Source organism: Trichosurus vulpecula, chromosome 9 (genome assembly GCF_011100635.1).
Source record: "Trichosurus vulpecula isolate mTriVul1 chromosome 9, mTriVul1.pri, whole genome shotgun sequence".
Classification (NCBI taxonomy): domain Eukaryota; kingdom Metazoa; phylum Chordata; class Mammalia; order Diprotodontia; family Phalangeridae; genus Trichosurus; species Trichosurus vulpecula.
In genome coordinates this window covers 8,557,463-8,575,004 of record NC_050581.1, presented here as the reverse complement: position 1 = coordinate 8,575,004, position 17,542 = coordinate 8,557,463, and the positions used below count along the sequence as shown (strand labels likewise).

The following is a 17,542-nucleotide window of genomic DNA, read 5'->3' as shown; positions in this document are numbered from 1 at the left end:
TTTTCTTAAGCTAATCAAATTCTGACATTTTTGTGTCACTGTTGAGCTGATTGCATCTCTGGGGCTAAAGACAACGTTTGAAGTTTTCAGCTCCGACCTCAGACTATTTTACCTTCCTTTTGCCAGTCCAGGCCAGTGTGACAATTTGGTGTTTGGAAGAAAACAGCTTCTAGTGCCGCTTGCAAACCTACTCCTTAACGTTTGACAGGAGAAAGTGCATTGTTTTTTATTTGGGGTTTCCACGTCATTGCTAGCAGCAAATCCCATTGTTCTGCTGGACAAGCTTCTCCCAGTCCTGTCCTTCCTGGGCCAGATCTGCATTTGCTTCTGTAGCTCCCCCTCCAATCTGATACAGGTTTGAGGTTGAGTCCCCAAGGACATGACTATTCTTAAGTTTCTAAAATATGTCATAACACTATAGAGCTAAAATGTCATAGCACTGTAGAGTTTCTACCAGTGTGCTTTCCATTAAGACTCGTCTGGTGGTCACAGTTTTCTCTTAGCAAACACATAGTAAAGGCTGCTTCGTCTTGGATCCAGGCAGATGCTGCTCAGGGTCACTTTCCACTGTCTGCAGGGGATTTATCCTTGAATGTACTGCAGGTTCTGCATTGTTTCTCTTTCGTTTTGGAAGAGGACCGATGACATTACGATGGAAGAGGACCAATGACATTACGATGGATGATATATTGGCATGGCACGAATTGGATTTCAGTGAGGCAGAGTTGTGCAAAAATGTCAGCCTCACTCTCTGTTCTAGAGTCATTGAAGTCCAGTGGCAAGACGGAAATCAAAACGACTAGCTTACCTCGCTAGGGCCAAGAATTGGGAGAGAAGGTGCTACTCTTTTTTTTGGAGACAGGGAAAAGTGATTTACCCAGGGTCACACAGCTACTAAATGTCCGAGGCTGGATTTCAACTTAGGTCCTCTTGACTCCATGGCCAGCATTTTAGCCACTGTACCACCAAGCTGCCCCAGAAAGTTTTGCTCTTAAATGGATCATTCAGAGGCCTCTTACCCTTATTCAGTCACCACTAATTCTATCCTTACTGCCACCCCCCATACACACAATTTTTACCCAGATTTCTCAAAGAAAGTAATTTAGGCTTTTAAATAAGGCAGGAAAAGATTTTGTAGAGGGTATTGTTTTCCTAGAAGTTGGATTAAATATGGATAGTTTCCTTCATTCAGTTACAAACGAAATAATAGGTTGTAAAGTGCTTGGCACATTGCCCAGCACATAGTAGGCACTGTTGTTCAGTTACTGCATTCTTGTCCCACTCTTTGTGACCCTATTTGGGGTTTTCTTGGCAAAGATACTAGAGTGGTTTGTCATTTCCTTCTCTGGCTCATTTTTACACATGAGGAAATTTAGGCAAAACACTTAGGTGACTTGCCCAAGGTCACGGCTCTTAAGTGTCTGAGGCTGGATTTGAACTTGGCTCTTCCTGATTCTAGGCCCAGCTCTCTATCCACTGTGCCCCCATACTATGGGGCACTACATAAATGCTTATTCCCTTTCTCTTCCCTTCCACATCTGAAAAGAACTTTAGAGTGGGGAAGAATTTATTGATAAATTTAGTATTTTAAAATTTAACTTTTTTCCATTAACAAGCATTTATTTTTATTCTTTCTCCTATCTCCTCCCCCTACTGGGAGGGGAAAAAATGGAAAATAAATGTAGAAATAAATATCAAGCAAAACAAATTCCCACATTGGCCATAAGCAAAAATGCATATCTCCTTGTGCATATTTAATCCATCATCTCTCTGCCAGGAGGCGGGTGCTATTCTTCATCAGTGGTCCTCTAGAATCATGGTTGATAATTGTGCTGCTGAGATTTCTCCAGTCTTTCCAAATTGTTTTTTATAATAGTGTTGTGATGGTACAAATTGTTTTCCTGGTACAGCTCACTTCATTCTTCATCAGTTCTTAAAAATGTTAGGTTCTTCTAAAACCATCCCTTTCATAATTTCTTACAGCACAAAAGTATTCAATTATATTTGTACATCATAATTGTTTTAACCATAATAATCCCAGTTGTTGGGCTATCATCAGCTTCCTATTCCTATGTTTTTGCATACCACTTTAGAGGCTGTGTACAAAAGCTTGAATAGGTGGAAACTGCACTAAGACTTTTGGGACACCTGTATATCGGACCGGTTCCTCTTTGTTTGATTTCTTTGGGGGTATAGGACTAATAGTGGTATCACTGGGTCAAACAGCATACACAGCTGAGTAATTTGGAGGAAATAATTTAAAAATGCTTTTTAGAATGGCTAGACCAATTCACAACTCCTCCAACAATGTAGTTAAGTAATGTGCCTATTTTTCCATGATCCCTGTGACCTTTGTCTTTTGCCAGTCTGATGGGTATGACCTGGGTCTCAGAGTAGCTTTAATTTTTATTTTTCTCGTTATTAGTTATTTGGAGCATTTTTTGTGTGATTGTTGGTAGCGTAGATGTTTTCCTTTGAAATATGACTGTTCATATCATTTGACCACTTATCTATAGGGCAATGACTTTAAATCTCATAAATTTGAGTCAGTTCCTTAATATAGCTTGGCTTAAGAGATCTTTATCAGAGAAACTTATTGCAAAGTTTGTTTCTAATAACTTGTTTTGCTTTAAATTTTAGTTTTGGTCTACCTGTTTGTTGAAAAACTCTAAAAATCTTATATAATGAAAATTATCAGTGTTACCTTCTGTGATCCTCTCTATCTCTTGTTTATTCATGAACTCTTCCCCATTCTAGATCTTAAACGACAGTGTTTTTTCCTTGGTTCTCTACTTTGTTTTATGATGTTGCATATATCTGTCATGTATCCATGTGAAGTTTATTTTGGTATATAGTGTTAGGTGTTGTTCTCTATCCAATTTCTGCCAAACAACTTTCCAGTTTTTCCAGACGTTTTTATCAGATGATGAATTCTTACCTCAGTAAATGTGGTCCTTGGGTTTATTGCTACTGTGTTCCTTTGCTTCTGTGTTGGGTTCCACTGATTGACATTGTTTTATCAGCACCAAATCATTTTGATGATTACTGCCTTGTGGTCTGGTTTGAGATCTATTACTGCTATGTCCCCTCCCTTCCTAATTGTTTTCATCATTTTCTTGAAGATTTACCGCAGCTGAATTTTAATTTTTTCTAGTTATACAAAATATAAATATATAAATCGTATTGTTATTTTATTACATTAACTCAGCCTGCCCATGAGAAATTACTATCTCTCCAATTATTTAAGGCTATCCTTGTTATTGTAAAGACTTGTTACTGTTACTTGTAGTTGCAGTAATATTCATATGTTCATATAGTTCCTCTGTGTCTTGGTAAGTATACTCCCATGTATTTTATAAATTCTATAATTAGTTTAAATAGAATTTCTCTTTCTACTGCTTCCTGCTCAATTTTGTTGGTAATATAAAGAAAAGCAGATGATTTACATGGAGTAGGTAGGAGAGATGAATTCTTGCTCCTCTATACTCTACCATCCTCTCCCACAAGTTAAAGACTTGTTTCAATTATTAAATCTAATATTAAATTTAAATTAAATTAATTTATAAATTACAAATATGTTATCTATAATATATTATAAAATCATTGTAAATTACATTTATTAGATCAACCAAAGTGCTTTTAAGTTCATATGGCACGTTTCGCAATCTGGAAATTACCATTCTTCCACCAGAATACAGACCCACCGTAGGTAGTAGGCCTAGAGGTAACACCCACATATTCGTGGCTATACAATTTTAACACACAGAAGTTATTTTATAAAATTTTCCTAGGTTTCTACTAGTGTTATTGCTTGCAAAGACCTGCCCCAACCCAAAGATCTTCAGTCAGAACGGCAAGTTTTTTTGCACTTATTGCCATGAACATAAATTATCAGCTGGGATTGGGATGATGAGTGACCACTGAGAATTAAAATTCTCCATTGTTATTTTATGAGGTTTTTTTTGTCTTGGGTTGGGAAGGGAAAGGCAACGTCCTATACTGTCTTGTGGAATCAACTGTAATTACTCTATATCCGGCACACAGTTTCTTGTGAAAGGTCTGGGTGGAAGAGGTTTTCACAAAGCACTTATTTCATTGTCTTTATGGTTATATGACAATATGATAACTTTGATAAGTTAACAGTATTGAAAAATCATACGCTTTCTTGAGAACAGTCAAATAATACAATCTGCTCCTTATCCTTTTAGGAAACCGTGACCTGAAAGACAAAGAAGATCAGTTTGGGAGGACCCCTCTCATGTACTGTGTGTTGGCTGACCGTGTCGATTGTGCAGATGCCCTCTTGAAGGCAGGAGCGGATGTCAATAAAGCTGATCACAGCCAGAGAACAGCGCTCCATCTTGCAGCGCAAAAGGTAAGGAAAAACATCCCATTAAAGCCTAAGTAGTTCATGTGGTACTTATTACTGCGTTCATTCAACTACCTTCATGTTACGTTATTAGCTGTCCCACTTAGAAATTTAGAAATAATCATCATAACTGTAGACTCACAATCATCATAGCTGTGTCATGTGAATTAACTATGTATTTGTAAGGTGTTCATTCCATAGACTAAGTGCCCATTACGAGGTTGGATAAAGAAAAATAATTCAATGGAATTAGAAAACCTTATGTTCTGTCTTTAAAATCAGAGTATTCACATTGTTTGATGGCATTTTCTCAGTGGTCATAGAATCACAGAATTTTAGGGCAGAAATCAACTTTAGAGCTCACCCAATCCAGTCTTGTTTTTGTAGACAAGAAAACTAATGTCTAAAGATTTTTTTAAAAATAATTTGCCCTAATCCCACTTACCTAACAAGTTGATTATGTTGCTCTATTCAACTGTCAACCAGACTTTTGGTCATTACAGGAAAATAAACAAGAAAAGTAGGTTGTGATATAAAATTAATAGTAATATTGAATCATTTCCTTTTCTTTGGACTGGACCCATAATTTCATTGGTACAGGGGTTGCCTTGTGGGGAAACTTCACTTATAAATGTAGCTTGGCCCCTGTCGCATAGGTTATAGTCTTGTTTGCTGATAACTAAAAGGCTAAGTGATTCATCCAGGATCATATAGTCAGTACGTATCATACTCAGAACTTGACTCTGAGACCATCTCCCTATCATCTATGCCATACTGCCTCTCCATTAAGTTATATTAAATCTAATTAGTAGGCTTTCAAGTTTCACACAACTGGCACAAATTTCAGGACTGGCACAATGGTCCTCTCTATTCTATTCCTTTTAAAAATGCTTCATTCACACTCTTCTTTTTTAAATATGACGTTCACTTCTTAATAACTCTTGTTCCCTTCAGTAGAATCCTCTTTTAATTAAGTACAGATTAGCAAAACAAATCATCACATCTAATCCATATTTTCCATTATTGCCCAACCACTCTCCTTGTTCCCAGCAGTCTGATTCTGTCTTCTGAAATTCCTCCCAGACACCATTTCTCAAAGATCACTAGTAGTGGTTCTGTGGTGAGATATAAAAAGGGTTTCAGTATCATGAAATGTGATTAGTCTGATCAAGAGATTTGAATATTTTATTGTGGCTGTGGTCTTTCTCTCTGTGTCTTTACTTCTCTTAGGTTTTATGCTTATTCTACCCTTTCCATTCTCTTAATTGGAAAAGAATACAAGCTGAGTAGCTCTGCCTTCTCTTTATCATCCATTAATGTTACTTATTCTTATCCTAAAAATTGCTTTAAAGGGGGTCCCTTTTAGCATTTTTTGGTTAAATCTCTGCTCATCCTTGACATTAGCCTTCCTAATGTCTTCCTTATAGGTTTAGGCTACTCTTTTTTTATCGGTCCCTGGTTAGGTCTTATTTTTCCTATTTTTTGTACATGGTATTTTTGAACCTGAACTGTTTTCTCCCCAGGATATTCCTCTTCCTTTTTCTCCCTTATTTTTCATTTTGTGATCAAAATTTCATTTTAAAAAAGCCATTCCTCTGGCACCATATTCATTTTTATAATCTCTGCTATAATAAATCACTTCTGATGGAATGAGGGATGAGACCTATAGGCTTAGAAATTGTCATAATACAGTCTGATATTCTCAAGCTGGAGACAACAGCTGGGAGAAGCATGGGTCAGCCATCTGATTACCTTAAGATATAATTTACTCAGCAAATAGGCAATCAGTGGTGGGTAAGGTCCAAATTAGAAATGTGAGTTCATGCCAGAGAACTACAGTGTTAAAGGGAAAGGTAAACAGACAGGATCTAGGTCAAGCAGAAAATAGAACATCCTGGTGGAATGGGGAGGGGAAGAGTGGGAAAGGGAGAAATCGGACTTTTCACTAAGTGCCTGAGATGATTTGTAACACTGTCAATTTTCTAGGAACTTAGTTACTCTTGTGTCTAGTCATAAGACACTGGCCTACCTTTCGCTTTCTTTATATTAGCCTCATGGGACAGCTCCCCACTACTCTCAAGGAGTACCTTCCAAGAAGATGGCCATCTCTAAATGTCTGTGGACATCTCACCGTGGAATCATATCTACCTTTTAAATGATTTATATAAGATTATTTAATCTTTTGTCAAAAAGTTCATCATTTGTGTGTTGTGGTATAAGGAAACAAAACCCCAGCATCTCAAATCCTGTCCTTTAATACTGTCACTTTTTCCCTTTCAAAGATATCAAGTTCAACTGCAAGAAGAAAATGTCCCCTGTGCTCCTAAATTTTCAATTTCCTACTCAGAATCTTAAAAGGCCCTACAGATATGTTCCAAACTTCTTCATGTGGTATCATTCCCACATGACTCAGGAGTGAGTAATAGCCTTTGGGTTAGGTGAATCTTGACATAGGCTCTATCATATTTGGTTACACACTCCAAAAAGAAAACACTTTTTCACATTAGGTCCATGTACAACCATCCCTGTCCCCTTGAGCTAGGAGTCACCAAGAACCAGTGTGAATATCCTTGATTCTAATTTTGACAGAGGCCTTCATCCTTGCTTGTGCCTGTGAATATTTTTGTTTGTTTCTTAGTCCACGGGGTGCTATTTCTTCAAAAGATACTGTAGAGAAAATTCTTATGTAATAATACTCCCATTACATACCTTAATTAGTACAAATTATTCTTTCTTCCTGTGACAAATTCTTCTACTTGCTAACCTTTTCAGCACAAGTTTCTACTGTGCTCTACCTCCTTAGAATATTTTTTATCTATGGTTTTCTTCCTGGATCATCTCTTTTCACTTACATCCTCCCAGATAAGCTAGTGCATGCAAAGGTATTTCTTAAGCCCTAACATTTCTTTTCTAGCAAATAGATTAGCTTAAACTTACATAATATACAAACATTGACTACCATGGCAAGCCAGGAAACGGTATGTACCCTATAAATCACTACAGTGATTCTCTGCTCCCATTCTTCCTGGGTTTCAAGTTTGAAACATCATGCTTGATTCTCCCTGGAAATTGCCATGGTAAACTACTTGTTTCAGTGTTTCTTTGCTGGGGCTCCTGCATGTAGCAGTTTTGGGGAACTGTGCCTTTAAATTTGGTTGCATTCCTCATCAACACTAATTGTATTCTTGGTGTTACTAATTGAGCTCCATTAGGCCAGCTGGACATCACATCTACCAGGAGGACATAGCTCCCTCAGTAAACACTCAACTTTGTTTTAACATTCTAAAATATCTTAGCTAACTTTTTCTGCTTTATCATCTTTTAGGGTACCTGTACTCCTTGTTTAGGCCCTATCCTAGGGGTTCTTAGCCTATGGTTCTTGAACTTGAATTTTTAACAAATATGTTAATTTTATTTCAATACAATTGCTTCCTTTTGCAATCCTATGTAATTTTTGTGTGTGCATTTAAGAACGTTATTATAGGAATGGGTATGTGACACCAAAAAAAAGGTTAAAAATTTCTGGTTTAATATATCATGTGATATGGGACCTTTTCCTGGTAATACTGCTTTCTTGATATGTGCCCTGTTAGTCCACAAAGTAAGTACTTGGCCACTCTCTATGATCTGTAGGACTTCATGGAATAAAATGACCATCTTGGGGTGATTTAGTGATGAACATTCATATGTAATCACCCATGTGCATACATCATAAGTGTAACTGTATTATAAGGGAAAGTAAACAGATTATTATTAACGTAATTACCACTTGGAATTGTTAAAAGAGCCAGGTACCAGAAAATATTTCTTGGAATGCAGGACAGCAGTTGGAATTTGAGACTTAAGATAGAGGTGAAGGTCTTGTCTCTCTCCATTAAGATGGCAGCTATGCCACATGCAACCTGAAGCCTTCCTCTTAAGCAATGTGTAGGATTGTATGTAGACTAGGAAGCTTAGTATCCTTTGTGAATTTGGCCATTCTGAGTGATCTTTAAATAAGGTTCCAAGGATTCTGTACAAGATAGTTCTCTTTCCTTTCAGGAAAATCATGAAAATTGTTTATTTGACATCTTGCCTTTATAGTTTAAAAAAAAATCCAATCAAAACTCAAGGACTTTGGGGGAGGGAAAGACAAGCACGTATTTAAGTGGATTTTGGGGATATTGTAGGGATGAGTGTCCCCAAGAAGAGAGAGAAACTTTATCCCTAGGATGCTTAACTAGTATTACTGAGATAACAAAAATCTCAATCAATAGTGAGTCAAGCTTCACATGGGCACCAGGATTTGGCCCAGACCACTTCTCAGATGGAAACATAGGGGTGGTGTTCCTTGATGCTTGACAATACATATTCTTCACAGTATATCTGTATTCTTCTGATGCTTCTGTAAAGAACACACTGAAGTTATCATAGAATTTATAATTCCTTCCCCCCCCAGATGTGTCTATCCATATGTAAGTACTGCAAGACATAGTGCCTCATTGATTTATTCCTTGCATAAATTCCATTACCTGACTCCTAAAGAGACTTATTCAAAGGATGTCTTCTGGGTAAGCAGTAGGATAATCTTAGTAATGTAAAAACTCCCTGACAGTGGTTATCTTCATTTGCTACCAGTGTTGTTCCAGGAGAATCAATAGCTCTTACAAGAGCTGGTTCATTTGTTTTCTAATCTTCAGGTATCATCTTATCTAAAAATAAGACCACTGAGAATTTTTGGTATATAATGGCAAAATTTGGTTGCTTGAGGATGAGCACATTTTTGTGATAACACTAATATTACAGAAGCTAAAGAACTTCTAAATCAAGCACTGTGGAAACAGCATTCTTCATCCTAGTCTTGCTCGATGAAGGAATCTTAACATCTTCAGAAGGATTTCTATGTATGAGGATCACACTAATAGCATTTAGAAATATTTCATCGAGGACAGACCACAAGGTGTAATGTATAGAGAGCTGGCCTCAGCATCAGAAAGACATGGGTTCAAGTTCCACCTACAGTGTATGCTGGCTGCCTAAATTTGGGCAAGTCACTTAGCTTCTCAGTGACCTCAGGCAGTACCCTGAGACTCTAAATTGAAAAGCAGTTGCAGGGGCAGCTAGGTGGCTCAGTGGATAGAGTGCCAGGACTAAAGAAGATTCATTTTATTGAGTTCAAATCTGGCCTCAGACACTTCCCAGGCAAGTCACTTACCTCAGTTTCCTCATCTGTAAGATGAGAAGGAAATGGCAATCCATTCCATATCTTTGCCAAGAAAACCCCAAATGGGGTCATGAAGAGTCAGGCATGACTGAACACCATGCAGATCTGCATTTATACAAATGGTTTTCTTTGTGGCCATTAATGCCATTTCTTTATGCCATTGAAATCACAGGTCTGGACAAATGAAAAAAAATCATTGACATGATTTGCAAGTCAAGTGATATGTTTTTTTTCCCCTAGACAAAAACTTGAAATGTGGGAATGTTTCAGTTTTCTTGAAGGTGGTCTCATTCTAAACCAGAGGTGTGAAACTTGTGGCCCACAGCAAAGCTCCTGAGTGTAGCCTGAATCAGATTAAAATGTAATTTGAAAATGCTAAAATTAAATATAAATACAGTGCAACATAGACAATGTTAATTTGAGGTTTTTTAAGTTAATATGTAGCCTACAGGGATCTGTTTTCTTTTTGAGTTGGACACCACTCTTCTAAATAACTTTCTGGCCCTCCAAATTAAATCTCCTTGCAATGTCTCTGTGTTCTCATTTGGTATGTGTGCTCTGTCCCCTAACACAACTTACAACCTTTCTACACTTACTCATTCTATGAGATTCTTATTCATGGATTTCCAGCCACTCTTCTTAGGGGATTCATCCAACATGCTGAAGGCTTTCCTCTGATGCTTCTAATGTCTTGAGGGTAGAGATGTGGATACCACTTTGGCTCTCCATTAGTTATCTCTTATGTTAAGAGAAGGGCAAATTAAAACAGTTAACCAAAGGAATTAAATGACCTAGGAAAATATTCTGTGTCTACTTCCAGGCCTGCCTGAAGTCCTGCCATCATCGACACTTTTCCTTCTTTCTTTTTTTTCCCTTTTCCTTTTTTATGTAACTAGTTTGTTATAAATACAGTTCTGCTTCTGATTATTTTGCTCTGCATTACAAGAAATCTATTCATGTTTCTTTGTATGCTTTATATTTTTATAGTACCATTATATATTGAACTAATTATATTAACATATTAGTTCTTATGTTATATTAAATTAATATTACAATTTATCCAGGTATTCTCCACTATTAGATATATAGGTTGTTTTCTACATGCTTTTAAAAAATCTAAAGTCATTTTGCCAACATTATCGTGTCCAAGTTTCAAAAGATTAATGTCAAGTGCTTTTTCCTGAAATTTAAAAAATCTTAAGATCATAAACATCTAAATTTATTTAAATTAAAGACATTCACCTAAAAGCCTCTTTGAAAAATAAAGTTTCCATTTATAAAAGATTTTTCAAATATCTGTCATTTTTCTCCTTGTTCTTAGATTTGGGGAATCAAAAGGATTGAAAATAACATTAAAATGAGTTAGCAAATTCAATAGGAATATTAGATTGATTGTACATAATGGAATCTGAACCAGATATATCTGATTAATTGAAGGGTTATAAAAAGTCTTTTTCATTAGGTGACTACATGAAAGGAAATTGGCATTAAAATATTATGCTACTGAATTTACTAGTTATATGTTATAATCAGCTATGTCTGTTAGGTCACTTCCAAAGAGTTATTCCTTTTGAATTTATTTTTCATTATAGTAATTTTCAAAATTTTCCTCATTGTTGTATTTTAACTACTGATCAGATTTTCTCACCTCTAACCTGAGCTTGTCAGCAGTTAAAATTGCATGTGAGTAAGTGTAACTTCATTTGCTTCAGTTAGCTAGTTTTCACAAAAAATAAATATTTATTGGGGAGACACCTCCATCAACTAAAAGATGACACCATTTTGCTTTTCAATGAGGCATAATTCCCTCAGGTTCAAAAGCTCAATTGCAAGTACTGCATTTGATGGAGGAGAGAGAGTTGGGGGAGGCCCTGGGGGTGGGAGCCTGGGCCTAATAAAAGTCCACTTTAAAAAGACCTAGGGGCTTTAATGAACTGTGAGTTCGATAAGATCTAGCAGTGTGTAGTGACTGGGGCGGGTGTGGGGAAAGCTAATGTATTTTTGGACTGCATTAATGTACTCTGAACTAGTAAGACCGCTTCTGGAATATTGTGTCCAATTCTGGGCACTGCATTTTAAAACAGGCATTGGCAAATTGTAGCATGTTAAGAGGATATGACAGACATCATGAATCATCTGGAGAGAAAATCCTATGACAAACAGTTAAAAGAACTGGGAATTTATCTTAGAAGAAAAACATAAGGGGAAAACCTAGATACTGTCTTCAAGTGTTTGAAGGACACTATCTTTGTGTATTTCCAGGGGCAGAATGAAAACGTAGAAGAAACTAAGATAGATTTTGGCACAATATAAAGAAATGGGACTTTCAAAAGAGCTCTTAAAAAATGGAATGTTCTTGCTTTTGGGAAGCAGTGTGCTTCCTGTAACTGGGAATGTTCCAGAGGCGTCTGAATGACCATCAGTCAGGTTGTATGGGAGATGCCTACATGGGCGGGGAACTAAATTAGAAAATGTCTAAGATCTTCCAGATTCTAAGACTAATTCTGTAACTTCACTATTAGACATACTATTGGTTATTTTATAATTCATACATTTTAAAAGAAAATATAAATTTCCTAGTTTCTTAATCAGAATTTCTGTGTTATTAATGCAGTGTGCCTGCCTGGAGAAGGAGATATATCATCAGAGTTCCACAAATAAGACATGGAAATGCTTGGAGTCAGTACCACGATATCAAGGATGGCTCGGGAAGCACAGTGCTTAGAGTGTTGGTCTTGCTGATAGGAGGGCCAGAGTGCAAATAATGCCTCGGGCATTTAACCTCCCTCAGCCTCACTTTCCTTATCTGTAAAATGGAGAAAATAATAAGCACTCACCTCACAGGCTTATGGTGAGGACCAAAAGAAAAAACATAGGAAAAGCATTTTGCACAATTTAAGACCTGTGTAAATACTTGATCACCATCACCATCCAAGCCCCTACCTTACCACATGAAAAGAATGAGTCCAGCTGCAAAAACCATAGTTTTTTTTTTAAAAAAAAAAACCTTAGTTCTGTTTTCCTCAAATCTAGTCAACTTTTGACCCCCTCAGTCCTGTCCAAGAGGTCAGAAACTGCCATAAAATCAAGTACCATAATTTTATTTTACAAAACTGAAATTATAGAGAAATGAAATTGGACAAAAGATAATATTGAGGCAATTACTTCATCATAATGCTTCCCAAGAGCCTATTCTATTCAAAGCTTCAAGCTAGGGACTAGACCAAGACCAAGGAAGTTATGGAACTCATAGTCTAGTGGAGAGATAAAACGTATGAATAAATGACCAGCAGTCCAGTGGAAAGGGTGAAGGACTTGGGGTTAGGAGACCTAGGTCTGGGCTCTGGCTCCTACATTTCCTAGCTATTTGACCAGAGGCAAGTTTGTGAGACTTGATTTCTTCATCTGTAACTTGGGGATAATACCTGCACTACCTAGGGTGGTTGTGGAGAGAGTCCTTTGTGAAACTCGACTTGTCATATGATTGTGAGGTGATGATATCATTATTAGTAACATCAGATAAACTAGATATTGGTAAGTTAAAAAAAATACCAACAAAAGGCTATGTATGGTCTAATTTCTGCAAGAGGAGGAGTTTCTGAGTGAGGGAATCCAAGAAGGCTTGTTGGAGGAGGGGGCATTTGAATAGGTGCTAGAAGTAGTTTAACAGATCTAATGCTAAGATGGAGAGGACCATGAATAAAAACTTAGTGGTGGGAAAGTCTTGGAAATGGGTAAGTTCAGCAAAGTAAATTCAGGTTGGCTTGGAGCCCTGAGAGGAATATAGTGTGATAAGGATGAAAAGGTACATTGGCACCAGATTATAGAAGGCCTTGAATGCCAGGGTAAAAAGTTTGGATTTTATCCAGTAATTAATAGTAAGCCATTGAAACGTGAGTAGAGGAATGACATGATAAATCTTGTACATCAGGAAGCTTAATCTGTGTTTGGAATAGATTAAAAAGTAGAGTTAGACCAGTTGGAAGGCTACCTTAAAAATTCATTTGGGAGTTAATGAAGACTTGCGCTAGAATGGCTGCGATAGGAATAGAAAAGAAATGATAAATTCAAAGATTTATTGCTACTAGATCCAAGTTTTTTGCCCTTTAGAAGTATATTAAATTATTGCTGTCACTGCACTTAACACTATGACTACCTATTGAAGATACCATTATCTAGTTTTTTCTGTAAAAACATAAAAAGTGAAAATCATTTGCATAGCACCAATTCCTACATTGTTTTATGTATACAATACAAAATAGACCACCTATTCATGCACAGTAGCTCCCTCACTACAGCACCTGCTACGTATCATTCTTATTTTCTGATCTAGTGTGATCCCTAGATTCTTTTCTCTTTAAGTAGTTATTCCATATCTTAGTTTATTTTTCCTTTTTAGGTCTATACTTTTCATTATGTGACCCTCTGATGACTATTCTTTTTCTTCCTGGCCACTTAGAATCAAATTTTTATATATATATTATATATAATACATATATATATGTATTATATATATTATATATGTATTATATATATATGTATTATATATATATTTTTTATATATATATATATATATATATATATATATATATATATATATATATTGGCCATCCCATTTAATTAGGTGTCTGTGACCTTAGTGTATGTGTTCTCTATACTTTTATCAAAGCCGAAGGTGAAAATAATAGATGATACTCAGTATCCGTCCCAGCACAATTTTTGTCTATTATATTTTGCCTCATGAGGTTTATTGGGAGACACTGAATTCCATGTCATTTAAAGAGAAAATGAGCATTATTATGTTAGAAATAAACAAATATCAGAAATTCAGTTTTTATTAAATAGGTATATCCATTTTAAAAGCATGCTTATGTAAAAAACTTACTCTGAAGTGTGCTTATTAGAGTTTTGATTGTAATTATTGTAAAAGAGGTTTATTTCTCTTGCATCAGACTGTTACTTGTATAAGCAACTGTGGAAATGGGTACCTATGAAAAATAAAATTAATCTTAGCTTATTCAATGAGTTACCCGATTTGTTTTTCATTTAACACTCCTAATTTAATCCAAAAAAGCAATCAGTCATACTTCTTTCATGTCTTTTCAGAGAAGATACTAAATTATCAATGTTTTTGCCCTAGGTAAGGCCAATCCAGTTCTATGAATTCCACTAATGTGTTTCTTCATTAATGAGGACAAAAAACTTCACTGGTCTTACTAAGTGCATTTTAATCTTCAATAGGACTTTAATCTCCCAGGAGTTTATTCATTTAGTTTCAAGAAGATTAATGCAACTCAATTAGAAAATTTATCTCATATTGGATATAAAAATTAAAGAAGCTTTAGGCCATGGTGGATTTTAACCTGACATCCTCCACAGATAAAATTTCAGACTAGATTCAGCCATCATTTCTATGAAAGCTGAATTTTCAATTTTCATGGGACCATATTTCCATCTTAAAGGTTTGGGAACAAATCATTGAAAGGAATACAACATTTCTGAAACATTTAATGGAAAATGAAGGACTAGATTATACTATTCATTTAAATTTTTTTTATTTTTTAACCCATAAAGAAATCCAACCTGTTCCCCTCCCCAAAGTGTAGAAGGAAACTGCCTTGACCATCATCATATACCAGAGAAGACCACTATGCATACAGACACACACATAAACACACACACACATAGTACTTTTTATAAATACAAAAATTAAATCATGTTCATATTTATCCATTATCATAGTACCATTTTCAGTTTGGCTTCTGACCTCTACATTCACCCAAAACTACCCTCTCCAAAATTACTCATAATCTCTTAGTTGTCAAATCTAATGGCTTTTTCTCAATCTTAATTCTCCTTGACATTTTTGCAGCCTTTGCTGATCATCCTCTTCTCCTTGCTAAGTTATTCTCTCTAGATTTTCATGACAGTGGTCTCTTGTTTCTCTTCCGATGGCCTGAATGCTCTTCTATCTCCTTTACTGTATCTGCATCCACATTATGTCTGCTAACAGTACAGGTTCCCCAGACTCTGACCTGGGCCCTCTTTTCTTTCTACATCATTTTATTTGATGATCTCATCATCTCCCATGGTTTGAAGGCATTGTATCTGCTAAAATTTCTGATAATTTTTTAACATGTATTTTTAGCACTTTTCCCCTTTTTTCCTTTAGTTCATTAAAAAAAATTATACTGGCACTTTGCTTTATTCATTTGTCTTTTTTATTTGCTCATAAAAATTTTTGGAATTTTTTTGGTTGATATTCCTGTTGTAAAGAGATTCCTATACCACTTCTAGCTTCTCAGAAATCTGATTATTTCTATTTTTTGCTTACTTTTGGTCTATTTTTCCTTGAGCATCTAATTACAATTTTTAAAAATATGATCTGTTCTAGTTATATATTCTTGTGGTCTAATTTGAACGTGTAATGTACTTTCTGGTTTTCTATTTAGTCCAAGCGATATTTATGTAAATCAGAATCCTACCACAGCAATAACAGGGTGACCCATAAGGTCTTTAAATTATGATTATAGAAATAAAAGGTTATAATTTGGAATAAAAAGACATCTGTGCAGAAATTGGATTAATTCAGAATAGACTCTGAGGAGGTAACTGACAGAAAAAGTAGTCTGTCACAAAAAAAAGCCCTCTAAAAGAGAGACTTCTTGGCCAACAACATCTGGTAAGGATCTAAGGCTGTGTACATCTCCTTTGGGCATGACATTTCGAAGCAGACAGATAAATTGGGGACATATCAGAAGAGATTAACAGGAGTAATAAAAAAATGTTCAAGAATTAGACCAGGAAGAAAAGGTTAAGAGAAAAAGACATGTTTAAGCTGGAGGAAAATAAGATATGGGAAGATTTAAGGGAGTACCAGGGCGTCAGTTGAAAAAAATTAAGAGTTTTTCATCTCCTAGGGACAAAAATTCCAGGGGAAAAAGAGGAGTTAGCTGTAAGCTTACAAAGAGCATGATATTAAATTTGAGAAACAATAAAAAATAATAAGCCTGTTGCAAAGGAAAGTAGCTCAAGCCCTGAAGCAACATTTAAGAGGCTGAAACAAAAAAAGTAAGAAGGAAATACATGATTGGATATATTGATAAGATTTTTAAAAATATATTACATTAAAAACTATAACATTTTAATGTTATTTTTAAAAGTTATAATAATAAGGTATTAATTTTATGTATTTCAACAGTTTTAACTTCTTTCCCCAGATACTAAATATAAGTCATTTGCCTATGAAAACTAAAGCCCTTTACCATCTCAGCAAAAGTGGTCCCATGTGCCCAAATGAAACAGGAAAACATCTTCAGATCTTAAAGTTTCAGTATATACTTGCATGAACTGAAATGATGCTATATATAGACATCTGGTCACATAACTAGCGCATTTTTAATTCAATAGCAGATGATTACATTGTTTAGTTAATCCCTAGAGTGCTGAAGTATATTAGAACCAAATACAGGAAATTGAAATACTTCCCTAATTTTCACAGTGATTTCACCAGTGTGGGAATTAATTCCCTCCATACATTCATATCACAGACTCTCTATGGCGTCTCACACTGGCCACAACTTGTCCATGTTTTTCCATAAATCCTTCTCAAGGACTTTGGTTTGTAGCTCACAGTCTTCTCTCCACACCATGGCCTGACACATAGGTCAGCACTTATTATCAGAGACTGTGATTTCTTTGAAAATGCCCATGGGCTCAGTACAACAAAAGGCTCTATTTAAAGCAAGTTAATGAGCATTTTTTCTTTTTTTAATTAATATTTCATTTTTGTCAACCAACAAGTGCTTATTTTCTCTCCCTATGACTCTTCTCACCACCACTTCCACAAACAAAGTCTTGTATTAAATGTGCATAATTAAGCAAAACAAATTCTTGCTCTGGCAAAGTCCAAAAATATGTCTCCTATTCTTCATGTTTAGCCCTTCACATCTCTTTCAGAAGACTGGTAG

The 17,542-nt window shown here is 35.8% G+C and overlaps 1 protein-coding gene across 1 annotated transcript in view; it reads left to right on the top strand.

Annotated features, from left to right (window-relative positions):
* Positions 1-17,542, top strand: part of INVS (inversin) — a 248,854-nt gene that overhangs the window by 34,584 nt on the left and 196,728 nt on the right. Inside the window, exon 3 of the mRNA XM_036737636.1 lies at positions 4,209-4,375. Within this exon, the coding sequence (XP_036593531.1) occupies positions 4,209-4,375 (167 nt within the window). The remainder of the gene's footprint in view (positions 1-4,208; positions 4,376-17,542) is intronic.